Source organism: Hyla sarda, chromosome 3 (assembly GCF_029499605.1).
Source record: "Hyla sarda isolate aHylSar1 chromosome 3, aHylSar1.hap1, whole genome shotgun sequence".
NCBI lineage: Eukaryota > Metazoa > Chordata > Amphibia > Anura > Hylidae > Hyla > Hyla sarda.
Window position 1 is genome coordinate 299,300,908 of NC_079191.1, and position 26,744 is coordinate 299,327,651.

Sequence of the window (26,744 nt, forward strand, 5' to 3'; positions counted from 1 at the left end):
AAAAATATGTTGAAGAAAATGTTTTGCCAGCTGTGGAGCAGATGGAAGGCCAGGTAAAGGAACAAAATGAGCTATTTTAGAGAATCTATCGACCACCACACAAATTACTATTATTGCAGAAAGATCAGTAATAAAGTCCATAGCACTGTGAGTCCAAAAAGTTTCTGGAATGGGCAAAGGTTGAAGGCGACCCGCAGGTCTCTGACATAGAGTCTTGTCGTGGGCACAGATAACACAGTGACATACAAAATCTGTGACATCGCGTTCAAGGTGAAGCCACCAGTAATGCAGAGAGATAAGTTGAATGGACTTTTGTACTCCAGAATGACCAGCCAGCAAAGAAGAATATCCCCAAATCAAGACTCTACATCTCAGTTTTGCAGGCACAAAAGATTTCCCAGGTGGGAAGATTTCCCAGCTGAAGATTGGCAGGAGCTGAAGAAATCAATCACTCAGGAGGAATATGCCTTGGTGTGGGTTCCAATCCTACCACATCGGAGGACCTTGAAAGAGCATTGGCTCTGACGTTTTTGTTCACAGAGCAGAAATTAATAAAGAAATTAAATCAGGAAAATAAAAGAGACCATCTAGCTTGCCGAGGGTTCAGTCGCTGAGCAGATTGAAGATATAGGAGATTCTTATGAATAAATGCTGACCGGGTGAGAAGAACCTTCTAATAAATGTCGCCACTCTTCCAAGGCAAGTTTCATTGCAATGAGTTCCCGATCACCAATAGAGTAGTTCCCCTCTGCAGGCGAGAAAGTCTTATAGAAGAAACCACAGGTTACAATCTTGTCCTTGAAGTTTTTCAGAGTTAAAACAGCACCTGCTCTTATGGATGATGTGTCCACTTCCAAAGCAAATGGTTTTTCTGGATCTGGTCTTGAAAGGACGGGTGCAGAGGCAAATGCAGACTTTAAAGGGGAACTCCGGTGGAAACAAGTGGAAAACAAATGTTTTCAAATCAACTGGTGCCAGAAAGTTAAACAGATATGTAAATTACTTCTGTTAAAAAATCTGAAGCCTTCCAGTACTTATCAGCTGCTGTATAATACAGAGACATTTGTGAAGTTTTTTTCCAGCCTGACAACAGTGCTCTCTGCTGACACCTCTGTCCGTGTCAGGCACCATCCAGATTAGAAGCAAATCCCCATTGATCTGGAGTTCCTGACACGGACAGCAGAGAGCACTGTTGTCAGACTAGAAAAAAATTCTAAAATTTCTCTGTAGTATATCTGTAGTTTAGGCAGCTGATAAGTACTGGAAGGGTTGATATTTTTAAATAGAAGTTATTTACAAATCTGTTTAATTTTCTGGAGCCAGTTGATTTGATTTTTTTTTTCCCCACCGGAGTTCCCCTTTAAGCAAGTGAAGGCCTATATGGCCTCAGGAGGCCAAGTCTTAGAGTTACAGTTTTTCTTAGTGAGAGCCACAATCGGAGCAACCAAGGAAGGAAAATGGGGGATGAACTGACGAGAATAACTGGCAAGCCCAAGAAAACGTTGAATAGCCCGTAGACCAGTAGGATGAGGCCAATTCAACACAGCAGTCAGTTTGTCAGGATCCATCGGAAGACCTTGATGGGAAACGATGTGACCCAGGAACAGCAGACGATCTCTCGAATAGGCATTTCTCAAGTTTGACGTAAAGATCATTCTCCCGGAGGCGCTGTAGGACCAGATGGAAATGAGAGCGATGCTCCTCCAAATTGGGTGAGCAGATTAAGATGAAGGTACACCACTACACACGAGTAGAGAAGATCTCGGAAGATATCGTTGACAAATTCTTGGAAGACTGCTGGAGCGTTACAGAGACCAAAAGGCATCACGAGATACTCAAAGTGTCCATCTCGGGTATTAAAGGCAGTCTTCCATTCGTGTCCTTCACGGATACAAATAAGATTATAAGCTCCCCTCAAATCCAACTTGAAGAAGACCATGGCTCCCCCGAAGACGATCAAAAAGTTCAGAAATCAAAGGAAGAGGATAGCGATTTTTGATCGTAATCTTATTTACTCCCCTGTAGTGAAAACAAGGACGGAGAGAACCATCCTTCCCCACAAAGTAGAATCCACCTCCAGCAGGAGATTAGGACTTTCAGATAAAGCCCTTCTGGAGGTTCTCTTGAATATATATAGCCATGGCTTGTGTTTCAGGAACTGATAAAGGATAGATTCTTCCACGGGTAGGCGTGATCCGAGGCCGGAAGTCAGTGGGACAGTCATAGGGACGATGTGGTGGAAGAATCTCGTCCTGCTTTTCGCAGAATATGTCTGAATAATCTAGATATGTAAGAGGAAGGCCTGTCATAGAACAAGGCGATGAGACAAACTTAAGCAGGGTAGACTCAAGACAGTGATTTTGGCAATAAGGTCCCCCCCAGCGGGTGACCTCACCAGATTTCCAGGCGAGAAGTGGAGTGTGACGTTGAAGCCAAGGAAGACCGAGATGGAGCTCTGAAGTACAATGAGGAAGCACATAGAACTCAATCTTTTTCTTATGTAACACGCCCACTTGCATAATGAGAGGTTCAGTGCGAAATAGCACCGAACAGTTCAGCTTTTCTCCACTGATGGAAAAAATGTACAAAGGCTTAGGAAGCTGAGACACAGGGAGACGATGTTTATGGACCAAAGAGGCATCAATAAAATCTCCAGCGGAACCGGAGTCCAAAAAGGTAGAAGCGGAGAAATATGTCTTGGCAGGAGTATAAACTAGAACCGGCATGGTCAAACAAGGAGAGGTAGTAGTCACACCTAGGGATGCCTCTCCCACATGTCCTAGGTGCGAGCTTTTCCCAGACGCTGAGGGCGTAAAGTACAGTCTTTGAGAAAGTGCTCCGGACTGGCACAATATAGGTACAAATTCAGTCATACAGTCCGTACGTTGAAGAAAGCTACAGAGAGGCGTTGCAGTGGGAGCGCATTCATCCGACCCGAATCTTGTGTACCGTGGACGCCAGGATACCCGCGCACTGGGAGGAGACCCTCTGCCTCCTAAACTGTTTATCTTTGTTGTAGTCCCTGTTATATTTTTTCTGTGAGACTCTCACTTGTTGGACCTTGGCCTTAACGGATGTTCATGATGGTTTGTTTTTCTGCTGGATATCTCCTATACTCTAGACGGACTCGTTCCTTGTTCTTCTACCTGACTCTTGCCGAGTCCATGATACACTTTCCTCCCCCCTTATTTCTACTTCCGTCGGTATTCCCCTTTCCTATCTCTTACTTCCCTTTGATATCGAATAATGTGAGAGGGTTTATATATGTTTAAGGCAGACAATATATTGTCTGCCTTAAACATAAATACCTACAACACATATAGTATATAAAACCGTATTAGTGTTTATGGGTGGTCTGCATGGGCCCTGCAGAAATAAACACAATCAATATTCAAATATTTCTCTCTCTCGGTATCCATTTATTTTTATTAACAAAAATATTTATTTCCTACACTCCACTCACACAGAAAATAGCTTGAGAACGGTAACTTTCTCCTCTATCTTTTCATTATATTCAGGTTGTATAGGATACACAACCTTTTACCTGTACTCGTTAGAATCTGTATTCATATCTGTTGAGCTACCTATTCCTTCTTATTCATCCTTTCCTCTTGCTGTTGCCGACTATTAAAGATCGGGAAGGGCGGTTCCTAATCTTATTGGGGGATTTTTATGATAAAAGGCTTTGTTTAGTTAAAGGGGTATTCCAGGCAAAAACTTTTTTATATATATATCAACTGGATCCGGAAAGTTAAACAGATTTGTAAATTACTTCTATTAAAAAATCTTAATCCTTCCAATAGTTATTAGCTTCTGAAGTTGAGTTGCTGTTTTCTGTCTAACTGCTTTCTGATGACTCACGTCCTGGGAGCTGTCCAGCTCCTATAGGGATATTCTCCCATCATGCAAGGGATATTCTCCCATCATGCACAGCTCCCGTGACGTGACATCATCATTGAGCAGTTAGACAGAAAACTTCAGAAGCTAATAACTATTGGAAGGATTAAGATTTATAGGAAAGATTTAATAGAAGTAATTTACAAATCTGTTTAACTTTCCGGAGCCAGTTGATATATATAAAAAAAAGTTTTTGCCTGGAATACCCCTTTAATTCATATGCCCCAACTGATCTTCTGTTACCCTATTTTTTTTTATCACATGTGTGCGAGCCTTGGCTCCTGTCCTATGATATTTTGATCTGGGCTGGTGACTTTCATTTTGTGGTCAACAGTAAACTAGATTGTTCTAATCCTGCGCTGTTGACCTCCGTGTTTTCAGATAACCATTTATCGGCTGTGTGGCGGGAGCATAATGGCACAGCCCGATGTTACACTTACAATTCTCCTGTTCATCATCATTACACCAGAATAGATTGGGTCCTGAACAATACACTGCCACTTTTTCACTTATTGTTTGCTAGACATATTCTGGTCGGATCCTGATCTTGTTATCGTCTCTCTTGGTTTTGCGCAAAGGGCTGCACATCCAATTCAGTGGAGGCTTACCGAATCCTTACTGACTATGCCCAGGGTGAAAACACAAATTGAGGGTGACCTAGATTTCTACATTTCTAATAAGTGACTCTGATCCATCCCCATAATGGATCGGACTTGCCCATAGGGCATATATCCGTGGGCGACTGATCTCCCTGGCCACGGGTATAGAGTGTGATAGAACAGCTGTACAAGCAGCCTTAGAGGCCAAATTAGCTAGGCTCACATGCGCACACCAGCAGCTCCCCCCCCCCTATTTGTATAAGTCTCTTAGCGACACCAGGGCGCAGTTGAGTGCCCTTTTATCTACGCGGGTTAAAAAAGCTCTCCGCTGGACAGAGCTACCTATAAGTTTGCTAATAAGTCTGATCGTCTTCTAGCCTCCATGCTTAAAAAGACAATTTCTTTTAATAGGGTTCACAGCATTCAGCTGCATCCTGGTCTTCGCACTTCCCACCCTGATCGTATTTATACTGCCTTCCACCCTTTTTACACAAAACCTATATTCTGCTCCGACAGGTTTATTTTGCAGTGACCAGGTTTTGACCTCCTATCTCTCCATGGTTCCTTTGCCTTCAATTTCTTCCACTAACAGGGAGCACTTGAACGCACCGATTACCCTAGAAGAAATTGTGGTGGCCATCGACCGATTAAAATTGGGCAAATCGCCTGGCCTGGATGGGTTTTCGGCATCTTACTTTAAAAAGTTATCCTCTATCTTGATCCCTAACTTGACTACATTTTATAATTCTCTACTGTCTGCCTCTTCAATTTCTCCTGACTTGGACGCTCTAATTACTGTCATTCCGAAACCCCTCAAGAGACCACTTACTGCTAACCTTCGCCCTCTCACTCCCCTTAAGGATCCAGCCCATTTTCACCTTAAGGACCCAGCCATTTTTTGCACTTAAAGCATTAATAACTCTGGGATGCTTTTACTTTTCATTCTGATTCCGAGATTGTTTTTAGTGACATATTCTACTTTATGTTACTGGTAAATTTTTGCTGATACTTGCATAATTTCTTAGTAAAAAATTCCAAAATTTTATGAAAAATTTGAAAATGTTGCATTTTTTTTACTTTGAAACTTTCGGCTTATAAGGAAAATGGACATCCCAAATAAATTATACATAGATTCACATATACAATATGTCTACTTAATGCTTGCATCATAAAGTTGACAAGTTTTTACTTTTGGAAGATAGCCATAAAATTCATGGTAGACTGGAAGGGTTTAACTCATACCACGCTTTCTCTACCTCAATGGCATGACTGTTGTATGACTGTTGGTAAGGCTAGTTGTCAGGTCTCCTTAGCGAAGACCTCACTTAAGGTATTACATAGGACTTACATGGTCCCGACCAGACTGAACTCAATCTATCCACAGGTCTTCCAGTTATATTTCAGGGGGTGTGCTGCATGGGGTACAATGTATCATTTATGGTGGGGATGTCCCATAGAGCAGGTGCTCTGGCATCAGGTCTTAGATGTCCTGACTGGCATTCTGCCTTGTAGGATACCAGCCGTCCCTGTGTTTTGTTTTTTGGGGTGTAAACCCAGCAGGATGCCATACCGTGTATTTTGGCTAGCACAAGTTATTTTATTAGATATATATCTATATCTATATATATATATATATATATATATATATTGCTTCTCAATGGAAGCAAACCGTCTTGCTCTTAGCGCCTGGGCAGTTTTAATGTAGTTTGGGAACCTTGGTTGTCTTATCCTCACTGCCCTCCAATGCAACACTCTATGTCTCTTTACTGACCTTGAATTTCTTAATGGGGAGGGGGGGTGGACACTTTTGTATGATTTCCTTGCTTGCCGTCTGAATTGTCAGTATTGCTTCCCTGCTTTAATACCGCACATTCTTTACATTCACTTGCCTTTCTTTTTTGTTTGGTACTCGATGCATTGTTTGTATTGCGGTAAGAGGCTGTTTGTTTTCTTTTTTTACTTGATGCTTACTCGTGTTTCGCTATATTATCTTTCAATAAAGCATCTTTGTTTGACTGCTAAAATATCAACTTACACTACAAAATATACAGGTTGACAACAGTCACCTATGGTTCAGCACACATTTATCATATTGCAGAAACTATGTAGAAACAATGTATAAAAAGCACACAAAAATACCAACTAGTTATTGTCCATGTTTATCTTTTATTCTGTGCTCACCATGGCTAAAAGTTGTATTTTTTTGTTGTTATATGGCATAAATTCCTTTATGTATCAATATGTTCTCATTTATGCCACTGTTCACACGTAAGTCCATTTATGCAGTTCATAACTGGCTACATTTATTCTAGGGTTGGTAAATAGCATTCGTGTGTAGCAGTTCTCTATCCATGTCACAGTTTAACTCTCCTTAGTCACTGAGGTTGGTCCAATATTCCAGTATTTATAACTAAAAAATATGCATGTTTCTAAACAGTGGCATGGAGAAATAACTGCTACACGTTAATTTTAAGTACCAAACCTAAAATGAATATAGTCAGGTAAAGTGAATGAACAGCATAATAGGACTTAAATGTGAACAGTGGCATAAATGAGAACATATCGATGCATGAGGGAATTTATATCATTTAAAAAAAAGCTCTAAGCTTTGAGCGATAGTGAGCACAGAATAGAAGACAAACCTGGACCATGCCTCCTGTTAAATTTTTTTTTATATATAATTCGTTTTTTTACACAGTTTTTACACTTTATATGGACTTTATTCTGAAAGACTACATATACTCAAGTGCAATATGATAAATACGTGCTAAACCCTAGGTGACCAGTGGCGGCCTCTAAATGTTGTAGTGTAAGTGGATATTTTATTGGAATTAAATAAAAGGTGTATATTTATGGAAGTCCCTATTCAATTCAGGGTCTATATTTAATTTACTTGGAAAACCAGCATCTGAACCTGATCAGTGTTAATACCTACTTACCTTGCTACCTACCCACCTGGCTGTCTACCAACATACCTACCTTCTTCGCTTGCTATATATCCAGCTAACTACCTGGGTACCTACCTAGCAACCCAGATCCCTACCTACCTGGCTATCTAGCTTCCTTACTATCTACCTAGCGATTTACATAACTAGCAACATAACTATCTGGCTGTCGATGCAACTAGCTAAAAATCTACCTAGATAGCTTCCTACCTATCTAGCCACCTATCAATTTATCTTGCTAACAACCAACCTAGCTACCTACCATAACGGGGGACTGTTATGGATATTGAAATGATGTGTTTTTACATCCATTAAATCCCATGTAGTATAACTTTCCCTGCCCACACGGTCTAAAGTTTAGTTTCACATACAGCCACAGTAGGCGGGGCTAAGGAACCTGTTTTTCCAGGTTATGTGAGGAGAGACGGTGGACACTAGGCCAAAGGGGTAGGGCATTAGCGGTTTTCTCTGGAAATCATATATCCCTCTGCCCCTTTTCCTTTGGCTTGTCCTTCAAGAGAAGCATCTTCTGCTCATTAGCCTGGGATGGATAAGTATATTGATTGTATCATTTCTACACTAAACATTCATGTATCACTTGGGTAGATTCATGCTAGTTTGCTAAACATAGAGCATGTACTATTGTATTAATGCTTGTATGTATGTCTTATTTGGTTTAGCTAATTAATGTTTTATTAAATGTTATCAACTTTGCTGGTTACCGAGTTATTGTTAATTTGGTGGGATACACTGCTGGTACAAGACATTTCTGCCAAAATACCTTGTACAATTATTTCATAGTTGTACAAAACGTTATCAGTGTTTCAGGGTGTTTTATAAACATATTTAGGACCAATAAATTTAGCCTGAACTTCCTGCTTCCGTTTTCATATAGTTGGTGGCCATTTTGGGGACTCTAACAAAGAAAGCACATGGTCGGGGGAGGGGAATGTTTGTTTTACTCTAATTCTACAAATCACAATTGGTGTAGTCAGCAGGATTTTCCACAATAAGTGGAGCTGCAGACAGGATTATCACCCTAGAACCGCAACAGGGACCTTCTATCCTACCCACTTTTACTTTGCAGGGCACCAAGGGGGCATTATTACAAATTGGGGGCCTATAGATGGGGATATCGTGTAGAGGTGGGGAGGGCACTGGAAAGTTTGGTATCTAACACGTTGGTCCTGCAGATGCTGAAGAGTTTTGGCTGGAAAAATTTGGCATGTTGGTCTGATCCGATTGGAGAAGAAAGGGAAAAAGGATGCCGTTGATCAGAAAAAATTTCACCTGTGAGTCCCTAAATGTAACTATAATCACTTATATGGTATACAGATCCTGTGTATAGCTGGTATCTACCTCTATATAGTCCTGTGTATAATCACTTATATAGAATACAGATCCTGTGTACAGTTGGTGTGTACCTCTTCATGGTCCTGTATATAATAACTTATATGGTAAACAGATCCTGTGTACAACCAGTATATACCTCTATTTGGTCATGTATATAATCACTTATATGGTTTACAGATCCTATGTACAGCTGGTATCTGCCTCTGTGTGGTCCTGTATTTAATCACTAACTGTATAAGGTCTGCAAATCCTGCATACAGCTGGTATCTACTTCTAATTGGTCACTGTATAGGGGAGGTACAGTGGTTATCATAAGTTTGGGAACCCCAGGTAAAAATTTGTATTAATGTGCATAAAGAAGCCAAGGAAAGATGGAAAAATCTCCAAAAGGCATCAAATTACAGATTAGACATTCTTATAATATGTCAACAAAAGTTAGATTTTATTTCCATCATTTACACTTTCAAAATAACAGAAAACAAAAAAATGGCATCTGCAAAAGTTTGGGCACCCTGCAGAATTTATAGCATGCACTGCCCCCTTTGCAAAGCTGAGACCTGCCAGTGTCATGGATTGTTCTCAATCATCATCTGGGAAGACCAGGTGGTCAATCTCAAAGGTTTTACATACCCAGACTCATCTGACCTTGCCCCAACAATCAGCACCATGGGTTCTTCTAAGCAGTTGTCTAGAAATCTGAAAATAGTTGATGCTCACAAAGCTGGAGAAGGCTATAAGAAGATAGCAAAATGTTTTCAGATGTCAATATCCTCTGTTCGGAATGTACAGGGTGGGCCATTTATATGGATACACCTTAATAAAATGGGAATGGTTGGTGATATTAACTTCCTGTTTGTAGCACATTAGTATATGTGAGGGGGGAAACTTTTCAAGATGAGTGGTGACCATGGCGGCCATTTTGAAATCAGCCATTTTGAATAAAACTTTAGTTTTTTAAATAGGAAGAGGGTCATGTGACACATCAAACTTTTTGGGAATTTCACAAGAAAAACAATGATGGGCTTGGTTTTAACGTAACTTTATTCTTTCATGAGTTATTTACGAGAAACGCTAGCACAGGCTTCCAGTATCCGTAGTTTCAGGTGTCTTCACAGCATAGACAATTGCCTTCAGATGACCCCAAAGATAAAAGTCTAAGGGGGTCAGATCGGGAGACCTTGGGGGCCACTCAACTGGCCCACAAGGACCAATCCACTTTCCAGGACACTGTTCATCTAGGAATGCTCGGACCTGACACCCATAATGTGGTGGTGCACCATCTTGCTGGAAAAACTCAGGCAACGTGCCAGCTTCAGTGCATAAAGAGGGAAACACATAATCATGTAGCAATTTCGCATTTCCAGTGGCCTTGAGGTTTCCATTGATGAAGAATGGCCCCACTATCCTTGTACCCTATTTACCACACCATGCCATCAATTTTTGTGTTCCAACAGTCTTGGAGGGATCTATCCAATGTGGGTTAGTGTCAGACCAAAAATGGTGTTTTGTTTTTTGTTAACGTCACCATTCACATAAAAGTTTGCCTCATCATTGAAAAAAAATCTTCTGAGTAAACTGAGGGTCAAAATGGCCACAATGGTCACAACCCATCTTGAAAAGTTTCCCCCCTCACATATGCTAATGTGCCACAAACAGGAAGTTAATATCACCAACCATTCCCATTTTATTAAGGTGTATCCATATAAATGGCCCACCCTGTAATTAAGAAATGGCAGTCATCAGGAACAGTGGAAGCTAAAACAAGATCTGGAAGACCAAGAAAAATATCAGACAGAACAGCTCGCAGGATTGTGAGAAAAACCATTCAAAACCCACGTTTGACTGCACAATCTCTCCAGAAAGATCTGGCAGACATTGGAGTTGTGGTACACTATTCCACTATAAAGAGATACTTGTACAAATATGGTCTTCATGGAAGAGTCATGAGAAGAAAACCTCTTCTACGTCCTTACCACAAAAATCAGCGTTTGAACTTTGTAAAATGAACATATAGACAAGCTTGATGCATTTTGGAAACAAGTTCTGTGGATCGATGAGGTTAAAATTGAACTTTTTGGCCGGAATGAGCAAAGGTACGTTTAGAGAAGAAGGGGAACAGAATTTAATGAAAAGAACCTCTGTCCAACTGTTAAGCGTGGGGGTGGATCAATCATGCTTTGGGGTTGTATTGCAGCCAGTGGCACAGGGAGGATCTCACGAGTAGAAGGAAAAATGGATTCAATAAAATTTCAGCAAATTTTGGATGCTAACTTGATGCCATCTGTGAAAAAGCTGAAGTTAAAGGGGTATTCCAAGCAAAAACTTTTTTTTTATATATCAACTGGCTCCGGAAAGTTAAACAGATTTGTAAATGACTTTAAAAAAAAAAATCTTAATCCTTCCAATAGTTATTAGCTTCTGAAGTTTTCTGTCTAACTGCTCAATGATGATGTCACGTCCCAGCAGCTGTGCATGATGGGAGAATACCCCCATAGGAACAGCATAGCTCCCGAGATGTGACATCATCATTGAGCAGTTAGACAGAAAACAACAACTCAACTTCAGAAGCTAATAACTATTGAAAGGATTAAGATTTTTTAATAGAAGTAATTTACAAATCTGTTTAACTTTCCGGAGCCAGTTGATATATAAAAAAAAGTTTTGGCCTGGAATACCCCTTTAAAGAGAGGATGGCTTCTACAAATGGATAATGATCCTAAACATACCTCGAAATCCAAGTGGGATTTCATCAAGAGGCGTAAACTGAAGGTTTTGCCATGGCCTTCACAATCTCCTGACTTCAACATAATTGAAAATCTATGGATAGACCTTAAAAGAGCAGTGCGTGACAGACAGCCCAGAAATCTCAAAGAACTGGAAGACTTTTGTAAGGAAGAATGGGCAACGATACCTCAAACAAAATTGAAAGACTCTTGGCTGGCTACAAAAAGCGTTTACAAGCTGTGATACTTGCCAAAGGGGGCAGTACAAGATATTAACCCTGCAGGGTGCCCAAACCTTTGCAGACACCATTTTTTGGTTTTGTCTATTATTTTGAAAGTGTAAATGATGGAAATAAAATCTAACTTTTGTTGACATATTATAAGAATGTCTAATCTGTAATTTGATGCCTTTCCTTGGCTTCTTTATGCACATTAATAGAAATTTTTACCTGGGGTGCCCAAACTTTTGATCCCCAATGTAATACTGGTCTGTGCACTGATTTTATTCACTAATAATATGGTGCATTAGTCAGTCACTCTGATGTACAGTGTGTTCCTTGTGCGCCAACATTATTTGGCTCTGGTAGTATTTATATTCTGGTTTTATTTGGTATTGTTTGTCTGTGTATAGTGTTTTTTTCCTGTGTGCTGGTATAATTTGTTCTCTACATACTGATATTATTGGAAATATTGCTTTCTTTATACAGAGTTTGGTCAGTAACGGTATGGTTGTAATATGTATGGTGATAATATTCCTTCTTGAATACTGGTATTATTGGTGGTAATGGTCTCATTATACAGAGTTTGGTAAGTAACAGTATGATGGTTATATGTATAGTGATAATATTCCTCCATATACACTGGTAATATTGGTATTATTACTCCTAGTATATAGTATTTGATCAGTATTAATATGATGTAATATGTATGGTGATAATATTTCTCCATGTACACTGGTTATATTGGTCAGTATACAGGAGTTGGTCAGTAACAGTGCAGTGTGGCTCTGTGACATGCCCCTGGCTCACACAGCAGAATGATTGACAATTCGGGAGCCTGCAAAGAGCCCTGCTTGTTCTGCCTTCACTTCCTGTATTTGGTCTCCTCATAGAGACACACAGGCAATAGCTGCAGGGACAGCATTTTTTTCAACCAAATATATACACATTTTTTTTAAATTGATGTATATTACAAATATACATATAATGGTATTATCTACATTATATAAAACGTTTTTGTTAATGATGGGTACACTTTAAATTTGTCCTCTTCTTTAACACTTGTATTTTTCTGTATATGGGGATGTATGAGGGGTAATTTTTGCGCTGTGATCTGTAGTTTTTTTTTATCAGAACTATGTTTGTTTAGATGGGACTTTATGATCGCTTATTATTTTTTTTCTTGTATATTAAAGTGACCAAAAATCAGCAGTTCTGGACTTAGGTATTTTTTCCACATTTACGCTATGCACCATGCAGCTTCATTAATGTTTTAATAGCTTTCAATAGTTTGGACATTTCTGCATGCAGGCACTGCCAAATATGTTTGTTATTTTTTTTCCATTGAAAAATGGGAAAAGGGGGGCAATTTACACTTTTATTAGGGGTGGGATGTGATGCCGATGTCCAAAATTTGCAATAAGTTCCGGCTGCTCATAGCAGCCAATGCTTATCGGGCAATACACCAGGACCGCAACTAGGGCATACATGTACCTCCTGTTTCTTTAAGGTGTTAATGGTACATACACAGACTGTTACACAGTAATGGTACATACACAGTTCTTAAAGATCATTGTCTCCTGAGTTAACAGCAACCTGAAGGTACCTTTGATAAGGAGCCTGAAGCTCATTCATGTATCATCATGGAGCATTGATTGGTTATGCCAATTTGGCCCCTCCCCCTTTGTGGCTCCGCCCTTGCAAAGCCACACCCAAGTAAAATGCTATCCCCCCAGATTTGTGGAGGTTCCCACACCCCTGCTTGAGACCATATTTAATCACATACTCCTCTTGCAAAATTAAGCTGGACAGGGCTCATCGTGCTCTTCGCCCGAAAAATTCCTCTGGTGTGCCCCGGGATGTTGTTTGTTGCACCCACGATTCAACAGAGACTGTTGCATCGCCTTTTAATCATCCTCCAGGACCACCAGGCTATGTACCGCAGGAATTTTCCCTTTGCTCTGCTGGCTCACAGGGTTACACACACTCTGCAGATATTCGCTCCATCAACTGTGATGGAGTTTTGCCGCCTGAGTCACTCCTTTTTCCTATATGACCTCCGACACAAACCATTCAATGGATGGGCCTTTTACATTTTTTTCTTTCCCCATAGGTCCTATACCAGTATCGACTACTTTATTGTAAGACCCCTGCGGTCTGTATGCTTTCAGGTGCTTCTATGGAGCCGAACTCCTGGTCAGATCATGGTCCGGTTTCAATCTGCTTTTTTTTTCCTGTTGCGGCCGCTGTCCTTAAATCGCCTCCCTCCAGTCATTCTAGACAGGCATGTAATGACAAATATTTTGCAACTAACGATAGGTCTCTTCTCAGGCACAAAGCCACTCCTACAGTACGGCTCTAGGTTCTCGACTCTCGACAGGAAAACCCTGCTTCAGGCTTGTGACTGCAAGGCGGTAAAAGGGAAACTGGAGGCTTCCATGGTGACTAGTCCCTCTCTGTCGCTGTTGCGGAAACTGGTGGAAGTGAGAGCTTGGCTCTGAGACTTAGAATCTTTGTTTAGAGTAGAGAAGGATACACTCCACCTTATAGAGAGCTATGAGAAGGGTAATAAAGCCCATACCCTGCTTGCCTAGACTCTTGCACAACAAAGCAGAGGACAGAAGAAGCAAAACCCCTCAGACCCCTCTGACACCTTGGGGTCAGAGGGGACAGGGGTTGCAAAAACATTAAAATGTAGGTTCCACCTCAAACCAATACCCAGTAATCAGTGGATAGGACGAGAAAATATGATAGGTTGAACCGACTCTACCCACGCAACACCAGCACATCAGGGTGATAGCAGGGTTGAGCTTGTGTAACATTTCTGGGGTATGGTACAAACCCATCAGCAATTTATACTGGTTTTCCTTGTAAGTGGTGAAGATGGAGGCTTTTTCCACACAATCTTCCACTGGGGAAATTAGACACTAGTGTTCAGGACCTCCTCCCAGCGACCCATGTACCTAAGCAAAGGGACACTAGTATCCACAGGGGAATTCAATATAGAATAAACAGCAGATAGAAGGCCTTTGGTCATTGGGCCCCTACGACAAAGCTGTTCAAACTTCATGGGTGAGAAACCACTGCCAAGCCTAATTTAGTAACCATGTGGTGCCGCAATTCCAGGAAATGGAGCCACTCTGAGGAGGGAAGCCTATACAAGGTCGCCAGTTGCTCAAAAGAGAGCAAGGAGCGATAAAAGACGTCAACAGCACCCAGAGACACCTAGAACCCCAGGCCCCCACCATCGCCGATGTCATACTCGTGGGTTGTTAAGGATGATAAAGAAAAGACAATAATGGAGAGGAGGCAGAGGCAAGTTTAAATTTCGCATCACAAAGGGCCATCAGGCCTAAGAACGGACCCACAAAGACTGACAAGGGGAAGGAGGACCAAATGAAGGAGTAAGGGTGGACTGGGGCTAACCAGAGTTTTTCAAACTCCATCCACTTACTTTATGTATGGTAGGAGGACCAGGAGGAAAGATGGTGAAGATGTGCCGATAAATAATACTTAGTTATGTTCGATACTGCCAGCTCATCTATAGATTTACCAGCCATTATCACATAGGCAGTTGGTGTCTTTTTGCATTCCACATGAATCAGAAAAATTGCTGTCTTAAGGGACTGTAGAGCTGAAAGGGGTACTTTATTCAGGAGAGTTTCAAATTAGTAAACAGCTGGGAAAAAAATAAAGTGCGACCACCTTTAGGAGGCATGGGGGGGGGGGTAAGGAAAACTCTGATGTATTTAATAGAGGACCATTTACATCAAAAGTCAGCACGAAGCTGAGGGAGATTTAACGCATATCCTCCGTCTTAGAGAGGTTCACTTACAAACCATCATAGCGTTGTAGGACCATATAGAGATTAGGTAGTTAAATCAAAGGGGTAGGTAAAGAGAACATTGTCTGTAAATAAACAAATCTTAATTTTGTAGTAGGGTTCGAGAAGAGACCTTTTGGTGTCATGAGGAATCAGCCCAAGATGCCAATCTTCTGGAGGATCGCGAACATAAACGGCCAACCTAGACTATCAAAGACATTTTCAGCAGCTAGACTAAGCAGCAGGGCCTTTTCAGAGTTGGGAATAACTACATCTTTACAGTCTACAACTTCTCATGTTATCGTCTCCTTGGCGACAGGGGACAAAGCCCAACCAGGTCTTTATGCACAAGGGATGGCAAATGAAAGCCTAGCCGATTAGAGCGAAGGCATCCCGCATCTCTCAACACCAACTGGGCTGCAGATTGCTCCCGTAGAGTCTGGGCTGCAGCTTGCTCCCAAAGAGTGAAGGCAAGCAGGGTATGGGCTTTATCACCCTTCTCATAGAATCTTTGTTTAGAGTAGAGAAGGATACGCTCCACCTTACAGAGAACCAAGTCTCAGACTTAGCTAGGGACATTTCTAACCTTTTTTGGACTACTACTCTTAGTTGTATTCTCTCCCATCCTAGCTGCCATCTGATCCGATAGAGCGTGACCTTCTCTTTGCAATCCTACCTGTCAGACTGCTCCTTGCAGACTCCTTGGCGGAGCAAAAATCTCTTTATATTCTGGATGAAGTTCTATACATGATCAATCATTGTTGTTGGGGTGCTTGCCTGGACCAGATGGTTTTAAATATTTATATTATAAGAATTTTTCGCCACAGTTGGTTCCTAAACTGGTCACCCTCTTTAATTCCTCTATGGATGGTTCTGGGATCTCTTAATTCCTGCTCCATTCCTAGATTACCCTTATCCCTGAGCCAGGGAAAGACATCCACAACTGTTCCAGCTACAGGCCTCTCTCTCTTCCCAACTCAGATTTATAGCTGTATGCTAAGATCCTGGCTAATTGGCTATGCTTTCATTTGCCATCCCAAGTGCATAAAGACCTGGTTGGGCTTTGTCCCCTGTCGCCAAGGAGACGATAACATGAGTAGGTTATAGACTATATAGAAGTAGTTAATCCTGAAAAGGCCCTGCTGCTTTGTCTAGCTGCTGAAAATGTCTGATAGGCTGGGTTGGCCGTTTATGTTCGCAATCCTCCAGAAGTTTGGCATCTCGGGCTGATTGCTCACAGCACCAAAAGGCCTCTACTCGAACCCTACTACAAATTTAAGATTTGTTTATTTACGGACGATGTTCTCCTTACCCACCACTATGATTTCACTACCTAATCTCTATAGGGTCCTACAACGCTATGGTGTTGTTTCTGGTTATAAGTGAACCTCACTAAGACGGAGGATATGCGTTAAATCTGCCTCAGCTTCGCGCTGACTTTTGATGTAAAAGGTCCTACCCCTGTATTAAATACATCAGAGTTTTCCTTACCCCCAGCTATGCCTCCTAAATGTGGTTGCACTTTATTTTTTTTCCGGCTGTTTACTAATTTGAAAGTACCCCTTGCAGCTCTACAGTCCCTTCAGACAGCGATTTTCTGATTCATGTGGGATGCAAAAAGACACCAACTGCCTATGTGATAATGGCTGGTAAATCTATGGATGGGCTGGCAGTATCGAACATTATTATTTATCGGCACATCTTTACCATCTTGCCTCCTGGTCCTCTTACCACACATACAGTAAGTGGATGGAGATTGAAAATCTCTGGTTAGCCCCTGTCCACCCTTACTCCTTCCTTTGGTCTGCCTTTCCCTTGTCAGTCTTTGTGGGTCCGTTCTTGGGCCTGAGGACCCTTTGTGATGCAAAATTTAAACTTGCCTCCTCCTCCTCAATTATTGTCTTTTCTTTATCATCCTGAACAACCCACGAGTATGACATCAGCGATCGTGGGGGCCTGGGGTTCTAGGCGTCTCTTTTGTTACGTGGGTGCTGTTGACAACTTTTATTGCTCCTTGCTCTCTTTTGAACAACTGGCGACTAAGTATAGGCTTCCCTCCTCTGAGTGGCTCCATTACCTGCAATTGTGGCACCACATGGTTACTAAATTAGACTTGGCAGTGGTTTCTCGCCCACGGAGTTCGAACAGCTTTGTAGTAGGGGCCCAATGACCAAAGGCATTCTATCCGCTGTTTATTCTATATTGAATTCCCCTGTGGAGGCTGGTGTCCCTTCGCATAGGTACATGGGTCGCTGGGAGGACGTCCTGAACCCTTCTTTCCCCAGTGGAAGATTATGTGGAGGGGCTCCCCCTTCACCACTTACAAGGAAAACCAGTATAAATTGCTGATGGGTTGGTACCATACCCCAGAACTCTTACACAAGATCAACCCTGCTATCCCCCTGCAGTGCGTGGGTAGATTCGGTTCAACCTATCATATTTTCTCGTAACATAGGGGTCTGAGGGGGTTTTTCTTCTTCTGTCCTCTGCTTTGTTGTGCAAGTAGCACGCGAAGCTTCTCTTGCACATCCTGTTAGCTGTCAAGACCTTAATTGCCAGGTTTTGAAAGATGACTGCTCTTTCCTTGCACCCCAACCTACTGACCAATATATGGTAGATCTGGTCCCTGGAATCTATTATTGCCTCTCTGAACAATACAGTTAGCACATTCATTTCTGTCTGGGAACCACTGGGCTCTTATTGTGATCAGCGACCTCCTTAATGTGCCCTCCTCCCTTTCCCTCCCCTTTTCTCTCCCTGTGTATATTTTTTGTTACCTTATTCTAGTCATTTCGTTTATTATTGTTTGCAACTTTCAGTTGCTAAGTGTGCCATCCTCACAGTAGGTGAGCAATTACTCCTGTTGCATTTCTTGGCACAGTAACCTATGTGATATCTTAGTAAGTGGGATCTTATTTCCTTGATTTCTGATATTCTTTGTTGTCTACTCAATGTTTTTGTGCTTTATTAAAATTGTATATATAAAAAAAAAAAAAAAAAAAATATATATATATATATATATATATATATATGCCTGTGGGGCTTGCAGAATCCAGTGGCTCCAGAGGAACTCAACTCAGCCTTGCTCTCCATCTTTTAAGTCTTCCTGGACCACGCTCTGGATAGAGCACACAGAGCCCTCCACCCTCTGTCCCAGGCACTTATATTGATCACATGTGGTCCAACTGCTGGGACCCCCCCCCCCCCCAATCTCTTGCATGGCACCACGGTAGTCCCCAGGGAGGAAGTGTGTCGAGCCCTGCATGAAGCAGTGGCCAACATGCCCCCTCCATGTATCTCTATGGAAGAGCCGAGAGATACCCGAACGCTGCATCTCCAGAACACAGATACACTGAGGGGGCGTGACGGCCGACTCTTCGTGTGAGGGTCGATACACTCCTCCTTTCCTGGGGACTGCCAGTGTGCCGTACAGGAGATCGTAGGGGGTCTCAGCGTTCGGTATCATAACGAGGCAACCACTTTAACTGTATTTATATGTTTTTAGTAAGTAATGACATTATAAAAATATTTATGTAGTGAAATAGATTTCACATACCTTCTCTGTTGACTAAAAACTCTGGTAAGTAGAAAAATTCTGGAATTAACTCCTTCACATCAGTCATTGATTCAAAAGACGACAATCGCCACGTTGTATTCATGGAATGGAAGGTTCTGTCGGGAATATCAAAGCTTTGATCTAAAATTAAAGCAATATATTGATATGAATCACGCATTTAAGGATTAAAAAAAAAGAAAACACTGGTGTGATCACAAAAATATTTTAAATACCGTAACTATTCCAGCTAAAAATGACTTGAAGTTGGAAAGCTTGAAGATAAATACTATCTCAAAATCAACATGTGTTTTTATGTATTTGTGTGTGAGATATTACAATGAAACTTAGTATACGTTACTAATATGTTAACTAAACATATCAGAGTTAAATCAACCCTAACCCACCACCTTATGAGAAGATGGGGTTATGTCTGAAGTCTCATGCAAGTTTATGGGACATCCAGAGATATTCTCGGGCTGAAGAGGTTGCCCGGGACTTTTAAACATCCTGCAGACTGTCGGGTAGGCAAGTGCAGAAAATAATCAGTGCGTGGTATGGGATAAGAGATTGCAGGACAAGGTGTCAATGCAGGACAGTCCGGATGGTGGATAAGGAGCCCCAAACAAGTTCCAAAGATATCAAAGCTGTCCTGCAGGCTCAGGGAGCATCAGTGTCAGCGCAAACTATCTATCAACATTTAAATTAAATGAAACGCTATGGCAGGAGACCCAGGAGGGCCCCAATGCTGACACAGACATAAAAAAACAAGACTACATTTTGCCAAAATGAACTTGAGTAAGCCAAAATCCTTCTGGGAATAAGGAATGAGGCCTACAAAGAACACAGTACCTACAGTGAAATATGGTGGAAGTTCAATGATGTTTTGGGGTTGTTTTGCTGCCTCTGGCACTGGGTGCCTTGAAAGTGTGCAAGGCATCATGAAATCTGAGGATTACCAACAGATTTTGGGTCGCACTGTACAGCCCAGTGTCAGAAAGCTGGGTTTGCGTCCGAGATCTTGGGCCTTCCAGGACAATGACCCCAAACATACATCAAAAAGCACCCAGAAATGGATGGCAACAAACCGCTGGAGAGTTCTTAAGTGGCCAGCAATGAGTCCAGATCTAAATCCCATTGAACACCTGAGGAGAGATCTTAAAATTGCTGGCAGGAAAAGTCACCCTTCCAATAAGGAAGACCTGGAGCAGTTTGCAAAGGAAGAGTGGTCCACCATTCCAGCTGGGAGGTGTAAGAAGCTTATTGATGGTTACAGGAAGCGACTGCTTTCAGTTATTTTTTCCAAAGGGTGTGAAACCAAATATTAAATTAAGGGTGCCAATAATTTTGTCCGGACCATTTTTGGAGTCTGGTGTGATGATATGTCCAATTTGCTATTTTCCTGCAATCCTTTTCTGTGAAACATACTTCATTTTCTTGAAGAATTTCAGGGGTGCCAACAATTACGGCCATTACTGTATATGAAGATCAGAGCGCACACTCCTCGTGGATACCTGATCCACACATCACGCATGCTGAGACACAGCTTGAGCCAGCAGAACAAGTCTATATCACAGAGAATCCGCTAACCAGCAGCCAGCAAGAGGTACATAGTGCAAGCCCCACACAGTATCCCACTTGTGACTTGTTTATAACATCGGGCCTGTGCCATAAGGGCCAATTAAGTAAAGTGGGACAATTTTAAGGGACCTACAGCACTGCTGAGCGCTTTTAATACATACTCTACCTGTGATTTTTATATATTCTATAGGCCCCATGCCATCTGGGCCATATAAGTGAAATAGAGTAAGACATTGGTACCTATAGTGCTGTCGAGAGTTTTCACTATTCACTGCTCTCCCTCTCTGTGTAACAGAGAGTGCAATCTTTGTGACACAGTGTCCCAACGGCCCGACACAGCCCAAGCCGCAAAGAACTTGCAGTGGTACAAATTATCTGTACCTACAGCATTATCCATCTCACAAGTTACAGCCAAACGAATATATAAATTGTGCTCGTTGGGGATTATCTCATATGTTTTATATGTATATAATATAAATGTTTTAACTTTGAATTTAACCATCCATTCTCCATTTTATATGTTGCATCCGATGAAAGGGCCCTGCAGAGGATGTTTTTTTTATAATTAAGCAATAAATTGTTGTGTTATATATCTGATTCTCATTCTCAATTTTCTACTATTACTTCTATCTTTATTGCCCCCATGACCTAGTAGGACTATTTCCATGTATTTTTTCTTCTAAGCCCAATTAGGCACATAGGGTAGTTAGTGTGTAACACAGTATCCTCGGTTTTTGGTCTATGAAGAGCTCCCAGATTTTTGGTTTTGTATCTATTTTGGTCAGGAAATGCCATTTTTGGTATGCTGATATGCATAAGTGGTGCGCAAACAACAACCACACAGCAATTTAAAGGATATGTTAAATAACATTACACTTTACAACATTAAAATTGCAACACCAATAAGGACAAGGAGGTTATGCAAATCAAAGGTAGGAGGGGCAGCATGTGGGAGAAGCTTCAATGATATAAAACTCAGCTCAGAAGCTAATTTTTCCAGCCACCTGCTTCCTGTTTGTCTATCTGCTATTGTCTATCATAAACATTTAGCTGCTTACATGAATTCACGGGTGACACAGTATTCAAAATATTGACTATTTCTGTGGTGCCTTCTGTCCCTGACTTCCTTTTACCCTGATGGTCTCACTAATTGGATATCTGCAAATCTGATACAGGTTGGGTCATCTAGACACTTACCTTGATATGCAAGGAACATTTTGGTGAAAGGAGGCAATCTGACCAAAAAGTGAAGCACTGTGCCACTGTTTGAGTAGTGTGATCCATAATGATATGGCTGCACTGGAGGCATCGGGTCATCTTCTCTATCAGCTTTACTATACTCATCTTCCAAATACTAAAAGTAAAATAAATTTGTTTAGTTCAAATGCATATAGGTTACCACTTAAAAAAAATCTCAGATATCCATTACTGAAAATTATTAATTAGTTAAAAGTCTAATCCTTACATTACAAGAAATATATTAAAGTTAGACATTTGGAAAAATAGTGCTGTTGCTATAACAGGCCCAGTATGCTTGTCATAAACAACTGATACTTGCTGCATTTGAATGAACATATGTGTCCTGCTGTCACAGCATGTAAACACATTGGGGGACATTTATCAATGTTTGCTTATGTATTCCTTATTTTAGTAATTTTTTCTTAACTTTTTTTTTGCTTATGTGTGACTTATTTATCAACGGTTTCAGCCTGTTGCTAAATTTCTTTCACATAAGCAATTTTTTCTTTTTTACTTTGGTAGTAGCTTTTTCTGCTCCATGTTTGAGCTGGAGTAAATTTAGTAAATTTTAACCTTATTGCGAATTTTTTTTGCGCAGTTGCGACTACCCATAGTCCATTTTAAAATTATTACTACGTAGTTAAGTATTGGAAAACTTGCTTTTCTCACTTTCCAGTCAAAATGTGGCACGAAAAATCGCGTAGTCGCAGGTGCGACATTTGTGCGACATTATTAGTAAAAAAAATGTAACTAAATCGCTTGATAAATGTCTGTCATTGTGACAGAAGAGTGAAAACAATTGTTATAGACAGTTGATAATCACGAATGTCAGTAAGGAGACCAATTGCAGCTGTCCCTTTCTGCGGATTCAGACTAGCAGTAATGTGAGTAAAAAAAAAAAAGCCTTCTACAGCCATGATCTCCTCACATCACATTAGAGATGTGAGGAGTTCGGAGCTGTGTAACTGTGCTTTTTTTCCCCCTAAAAACAAAAAACACTTATACGCCCTGTAGAGATCCCTATAACCTCTCCTGACCACATTCATATGGCTCCAGTCCATGGGGAAGCTGCTGTAAAAAGCTTTTTTTGGTCAATAAAAAAATAAATATAGGTAGGCATATATCTCTACAGCATCTCACATAAGAGTACACCCCTCACAATTTTTGTAACTATTTAGTTATATCTTTTCATGTGACAACACTGAAGAAATGACACTCTGTTACAATGTAAAGTATGATTACGTGTGCACAGACTACATAACAGTGATTCATGTTGCTGTCCCCTAGAAATAACTCAAAAGCAATTAAGCCTTTGCAATAAAAGTGTGTACCTTCATAAGTATGTAGTGGCCCAGTACAGGAGTTGCATCCCTGTACCCTAGCTGCCCTGTCTGACAGACTCCATCCTGTGACCCCTGGGCCCCCTTCACCTGTGTCTTGTATAATAAATCCTAAGTGCCTATGTTATCTAATGCATTGTACATCAACATGTTATATCCTTTTAAGACCTGTTACGTGATTGTAACCAGGGAAGTTACCAGTGACCATGTGACCTATAGGGTGACCTATGGGACCCCTCAGAGTCTCCCCCCTATATATGCCCTGGGTGGAGCTATCTCAGTCTCTTGGAGTCTTTGCTGAGATTCAGTGCAGTGCAGTCCAGTCCTGTCAGAGTGTGTCTGGAGTCCCAAAAAGGCCTAAAGTCTACCACACAGCCATGGATTCGAAAGTCCATTGCCCTACAGGTCAAGTCAAAGCCTGGTAAGCTACAGAAAGGGGTGAAGTCAGTCATAGTATATCATACTCAAGATAGTCCAAGTCAATCTGTCTCAAGTCAGCGTGGCTCTGCAACAAATTGTCCCAGTCCACCATAAGTCCCAGCAAGCCCTGTGGTCTCTGAAGTCACTGGTCACCTCTGTGGGCCTGGCTGAACAGTATAGACTGTTACACCTGTTTGACTCAGTAAAGCTGCCGTTGTTCCGTAACTTGGCATCGGAGACATTATTTGCCCCATGCCTAGCCCAGGATCCAGCAGTATAGCTTCGGGTGGTTTAGAGGATCACAAGGGGTTAATGCCATCTTGCCCCTATGGTAATTATATCTGCCCTTATCACAAGTAAAAATATCCAAGTTGGGGGCGTGGCTTGGCGCGGCATGTGAGCGGGTATGTGCGCACGGAGCTCTGCCGAATATCCTGCATTTGGCATCTTCTACCCCTAATTTGCACCCCTAAGTGTGTGTAAGGGTGCCCGGTGTTTCGCTCACTCAGGATGGCCGGGCGGAAGCGAAACAAAAAGACGCAGGGAGCGCCAGAGGAAAGCGGGGCCGAGTGCTCTGAGGACTTAGTGCCATCTTGCCCGGAGGTCCAGGGAGTTGTGGAGCGCCTGCAGCACTTTGCCGGCATTACTGAACGGACTGCCGGGGCCCCGACGCCTTCCTGGGGTGAGGGGGAGCTGGAGGGATGTGATTGGCCAGCTGCTGACTCTGATGGCTTTGCTGCTGAGGACCCTGCGGTGAGTGAGAGATCTGTGTGCTGTGCTGCTGTTGCTGAAGGAGGTCAGTGACTTGTTAACCCCCTTTGTGCTAGAGTGCACTCTATTGCTGCTGGGGACTCCTCTACCCTGATTGCTGGCACTGTTAAAGGAGATATCCCATGCAGCAAAGAAAAAAAAAATACCTAGCCATTCCATAGTATATTCACCTACCACCTCTCTGACAAGTTTGTGATTTTTTTTCCGGCCCCCATTCACCGTCTTTTCAGCTCATAAATTCCAGTTACTTCGTGGTTATGGTGGCTATGGTGATCTCAAAGACTACATTTCCCTGCATGCACTGCTCACATTTCCTGCACTCAGCTGCCTGAGCATAGAGCTTGTTACCACCCCTAACTTATGTCAGTCCCTCCCACAGCTCTGCTAGCTCACTCCCACATAACACTGAGCTCCAATCATAGCCCTATACAGCAGGGTGGCCACGAGGAAACAAAATGTAATCTCAGTGTTCAGAGAGAGGGACCCTGGAGTTGAAGCTGCAGTTTTACACAGTAAAATCACTCCCTCCCCTCCTCCTCTCAGTGAAACAGGATTACACTGGCACAATCACCTCCCCCCTTCTCTGCCCTGCACTACTCTCTCCCCAGTGCTCAGTGTGACAACTCTACTCTCCCTCCCCTCCATTCTCAGTGTGACAGCTCTACGCTGACAGTTCACTCCCCTCCCTGCTCTCCTCCGTTCTCAGTGTAAAAACATTAGCAAGGAGAGGGGAGAGAATCAGCCTGTTTGCTGGGGCTGCTATGATAAGAATCAGCCGGCATATAGGCAGTGCTGCTCAGCCAATCACTGCAGAGGGAGGACAGTGTGAATATTCATCAGATGGGAGGGGCTAAGGCCGAGCACAGGGATCTCTCTGCAGCACTGGGGTTTTCTGGGTAATTGTCACGTCACGGCCCCGGGATGCTGCTGATAACAGCCTGAATAGGGGGTCGAAAGTCATGAAAACCTGGAACAGCTGAATTTCCTGTCAGACAGAAGAATGCAGAAAAAACTTGTTTCTAAGCAGCATTGGTAATGGAAGTGATTTACAAACCTATATAACTTTACCTTCTGCACTAAAAGCTGAACAATTTTTTACTGTGAGACTTGTCCTTTAAGCCTCTCCCTGCTATGTCATCCACTGTGACTGTTCCTGTCAGTGCTCCTTGGCCCCCTCTGCCTGTTTACCCCTTGAGTGCTGTTGTGGAGGGTGGCCCTATGGTTGTGTCTGCTAAATTGGATGATTTGGAAAACCGCTTACGGCGGAATAATGTGCGCCTGGTGAGTGTCCCGGAGAAGGTTGAGGGCCCCGACCCTGGGGAAAATTTTGAACATTGGCTTCTTACTACATTTGGCAGAGAGACTTTGTCATCCCTGTTTGCGGTTAAACGAGCCCATAGGGTGCCTACTCGTCCCCTTCCCCCCGGAGCCCCACCTAGAGCTGTTCTTATCCGGATCCTTCATTATAAAGACAGAGACATTATTCTCCGTAAGGCCAGGGATATGGACGCGCTCACCATCAATGGCAGACGTGTCTCAATTTACCCGGATTTTTCTGCTGAGGTCCAGAAAAAACGTGCTAAATTCACGGATGTTAAACGCCGCTTACGTTCCCTGAATGTGATGTACTCTATGCTAAATACCGCACGCCTCCGTGTGGTTGCCCTGGGAACTACCCAGATGTTTGACACCTCTGTGGCGGCTGCGGAGTGGCTGGACGTTCATGAGGCGCAAATAAGACGTGACTGACCTAGAGATGTTTTCATGAACTTCTCTCCTGCTTACCGGTCGTGCGGACTTTATTAGAACTCTGAGGGCCTATGCCTACATCTGTTTCCCATTTACTGCCGGGACTATATTTCTGTTTGCGCTGGGCCTTATCATTCCATGTTTTATGCCTCCATTTGTAACATGCTATAGATACTGGTTTCCTGTCTACCCATGATTGATGCCAAATGTCCTTTATGTTTTTCGCAAATTGTGGCTCAGCTTTGAGTGCGATATGTTAGTGATTTAACTTTTTCGTTCCCTATGTTACCTGCTCACTCTACCTGGGCTATTTGTTTGCCTCTAGTGTCGCTAGTTGCGACTGTTTGGTTTTTTGTTTGTCTGGGGTGTTTGCTCTGTTCAATGTCTTTCATTCTGAGTTTTTGTGCGGTACTGTGTTCTGAATGTCTATGTCAAGTCTCTTTCTCTGCTTTTCTGCGTTGTCCACAATGTCTTTCCTTTTGTACTATAGCACCCGCCCTATGTGAGGGGTATTCTCATTAGGGATATTACTA

The 26,744-nt window shown here is 42.2% G+C and overlaps 1 protein-coding gene across 4 annotated transcripts in view; it reads right to left on the minus strand.

Annotated features, from left to right (window-relative positions):
- Nucleotides 1-26,744, minus strand: part of LYST (lysosomal trafficking regulator) — a 1,083,863-nt gene that overhangs the window by 183,978 nt on the left and 873,141 nt on the right. For all 4 annotated transcript variants that reach the window (XM_056566940.1, XM_056566939.1, XM_056566938.1 and 1 more), the window contains exons 41-42: nt 21,890-22,046; nt 19,115-19,255 (exon numbers count right to left, since the gene is read on the minus strand). In XM_056566940.1, coding sequence (XP_056422915.1) covers nt 19,115-19,255; nt 21,890-22,046 — 298 coding nt within the window. The remainder of the gene's footprint in view (nt 1-19,114; nt 19,256-21,889; nt 22,047-26,744) is intronic.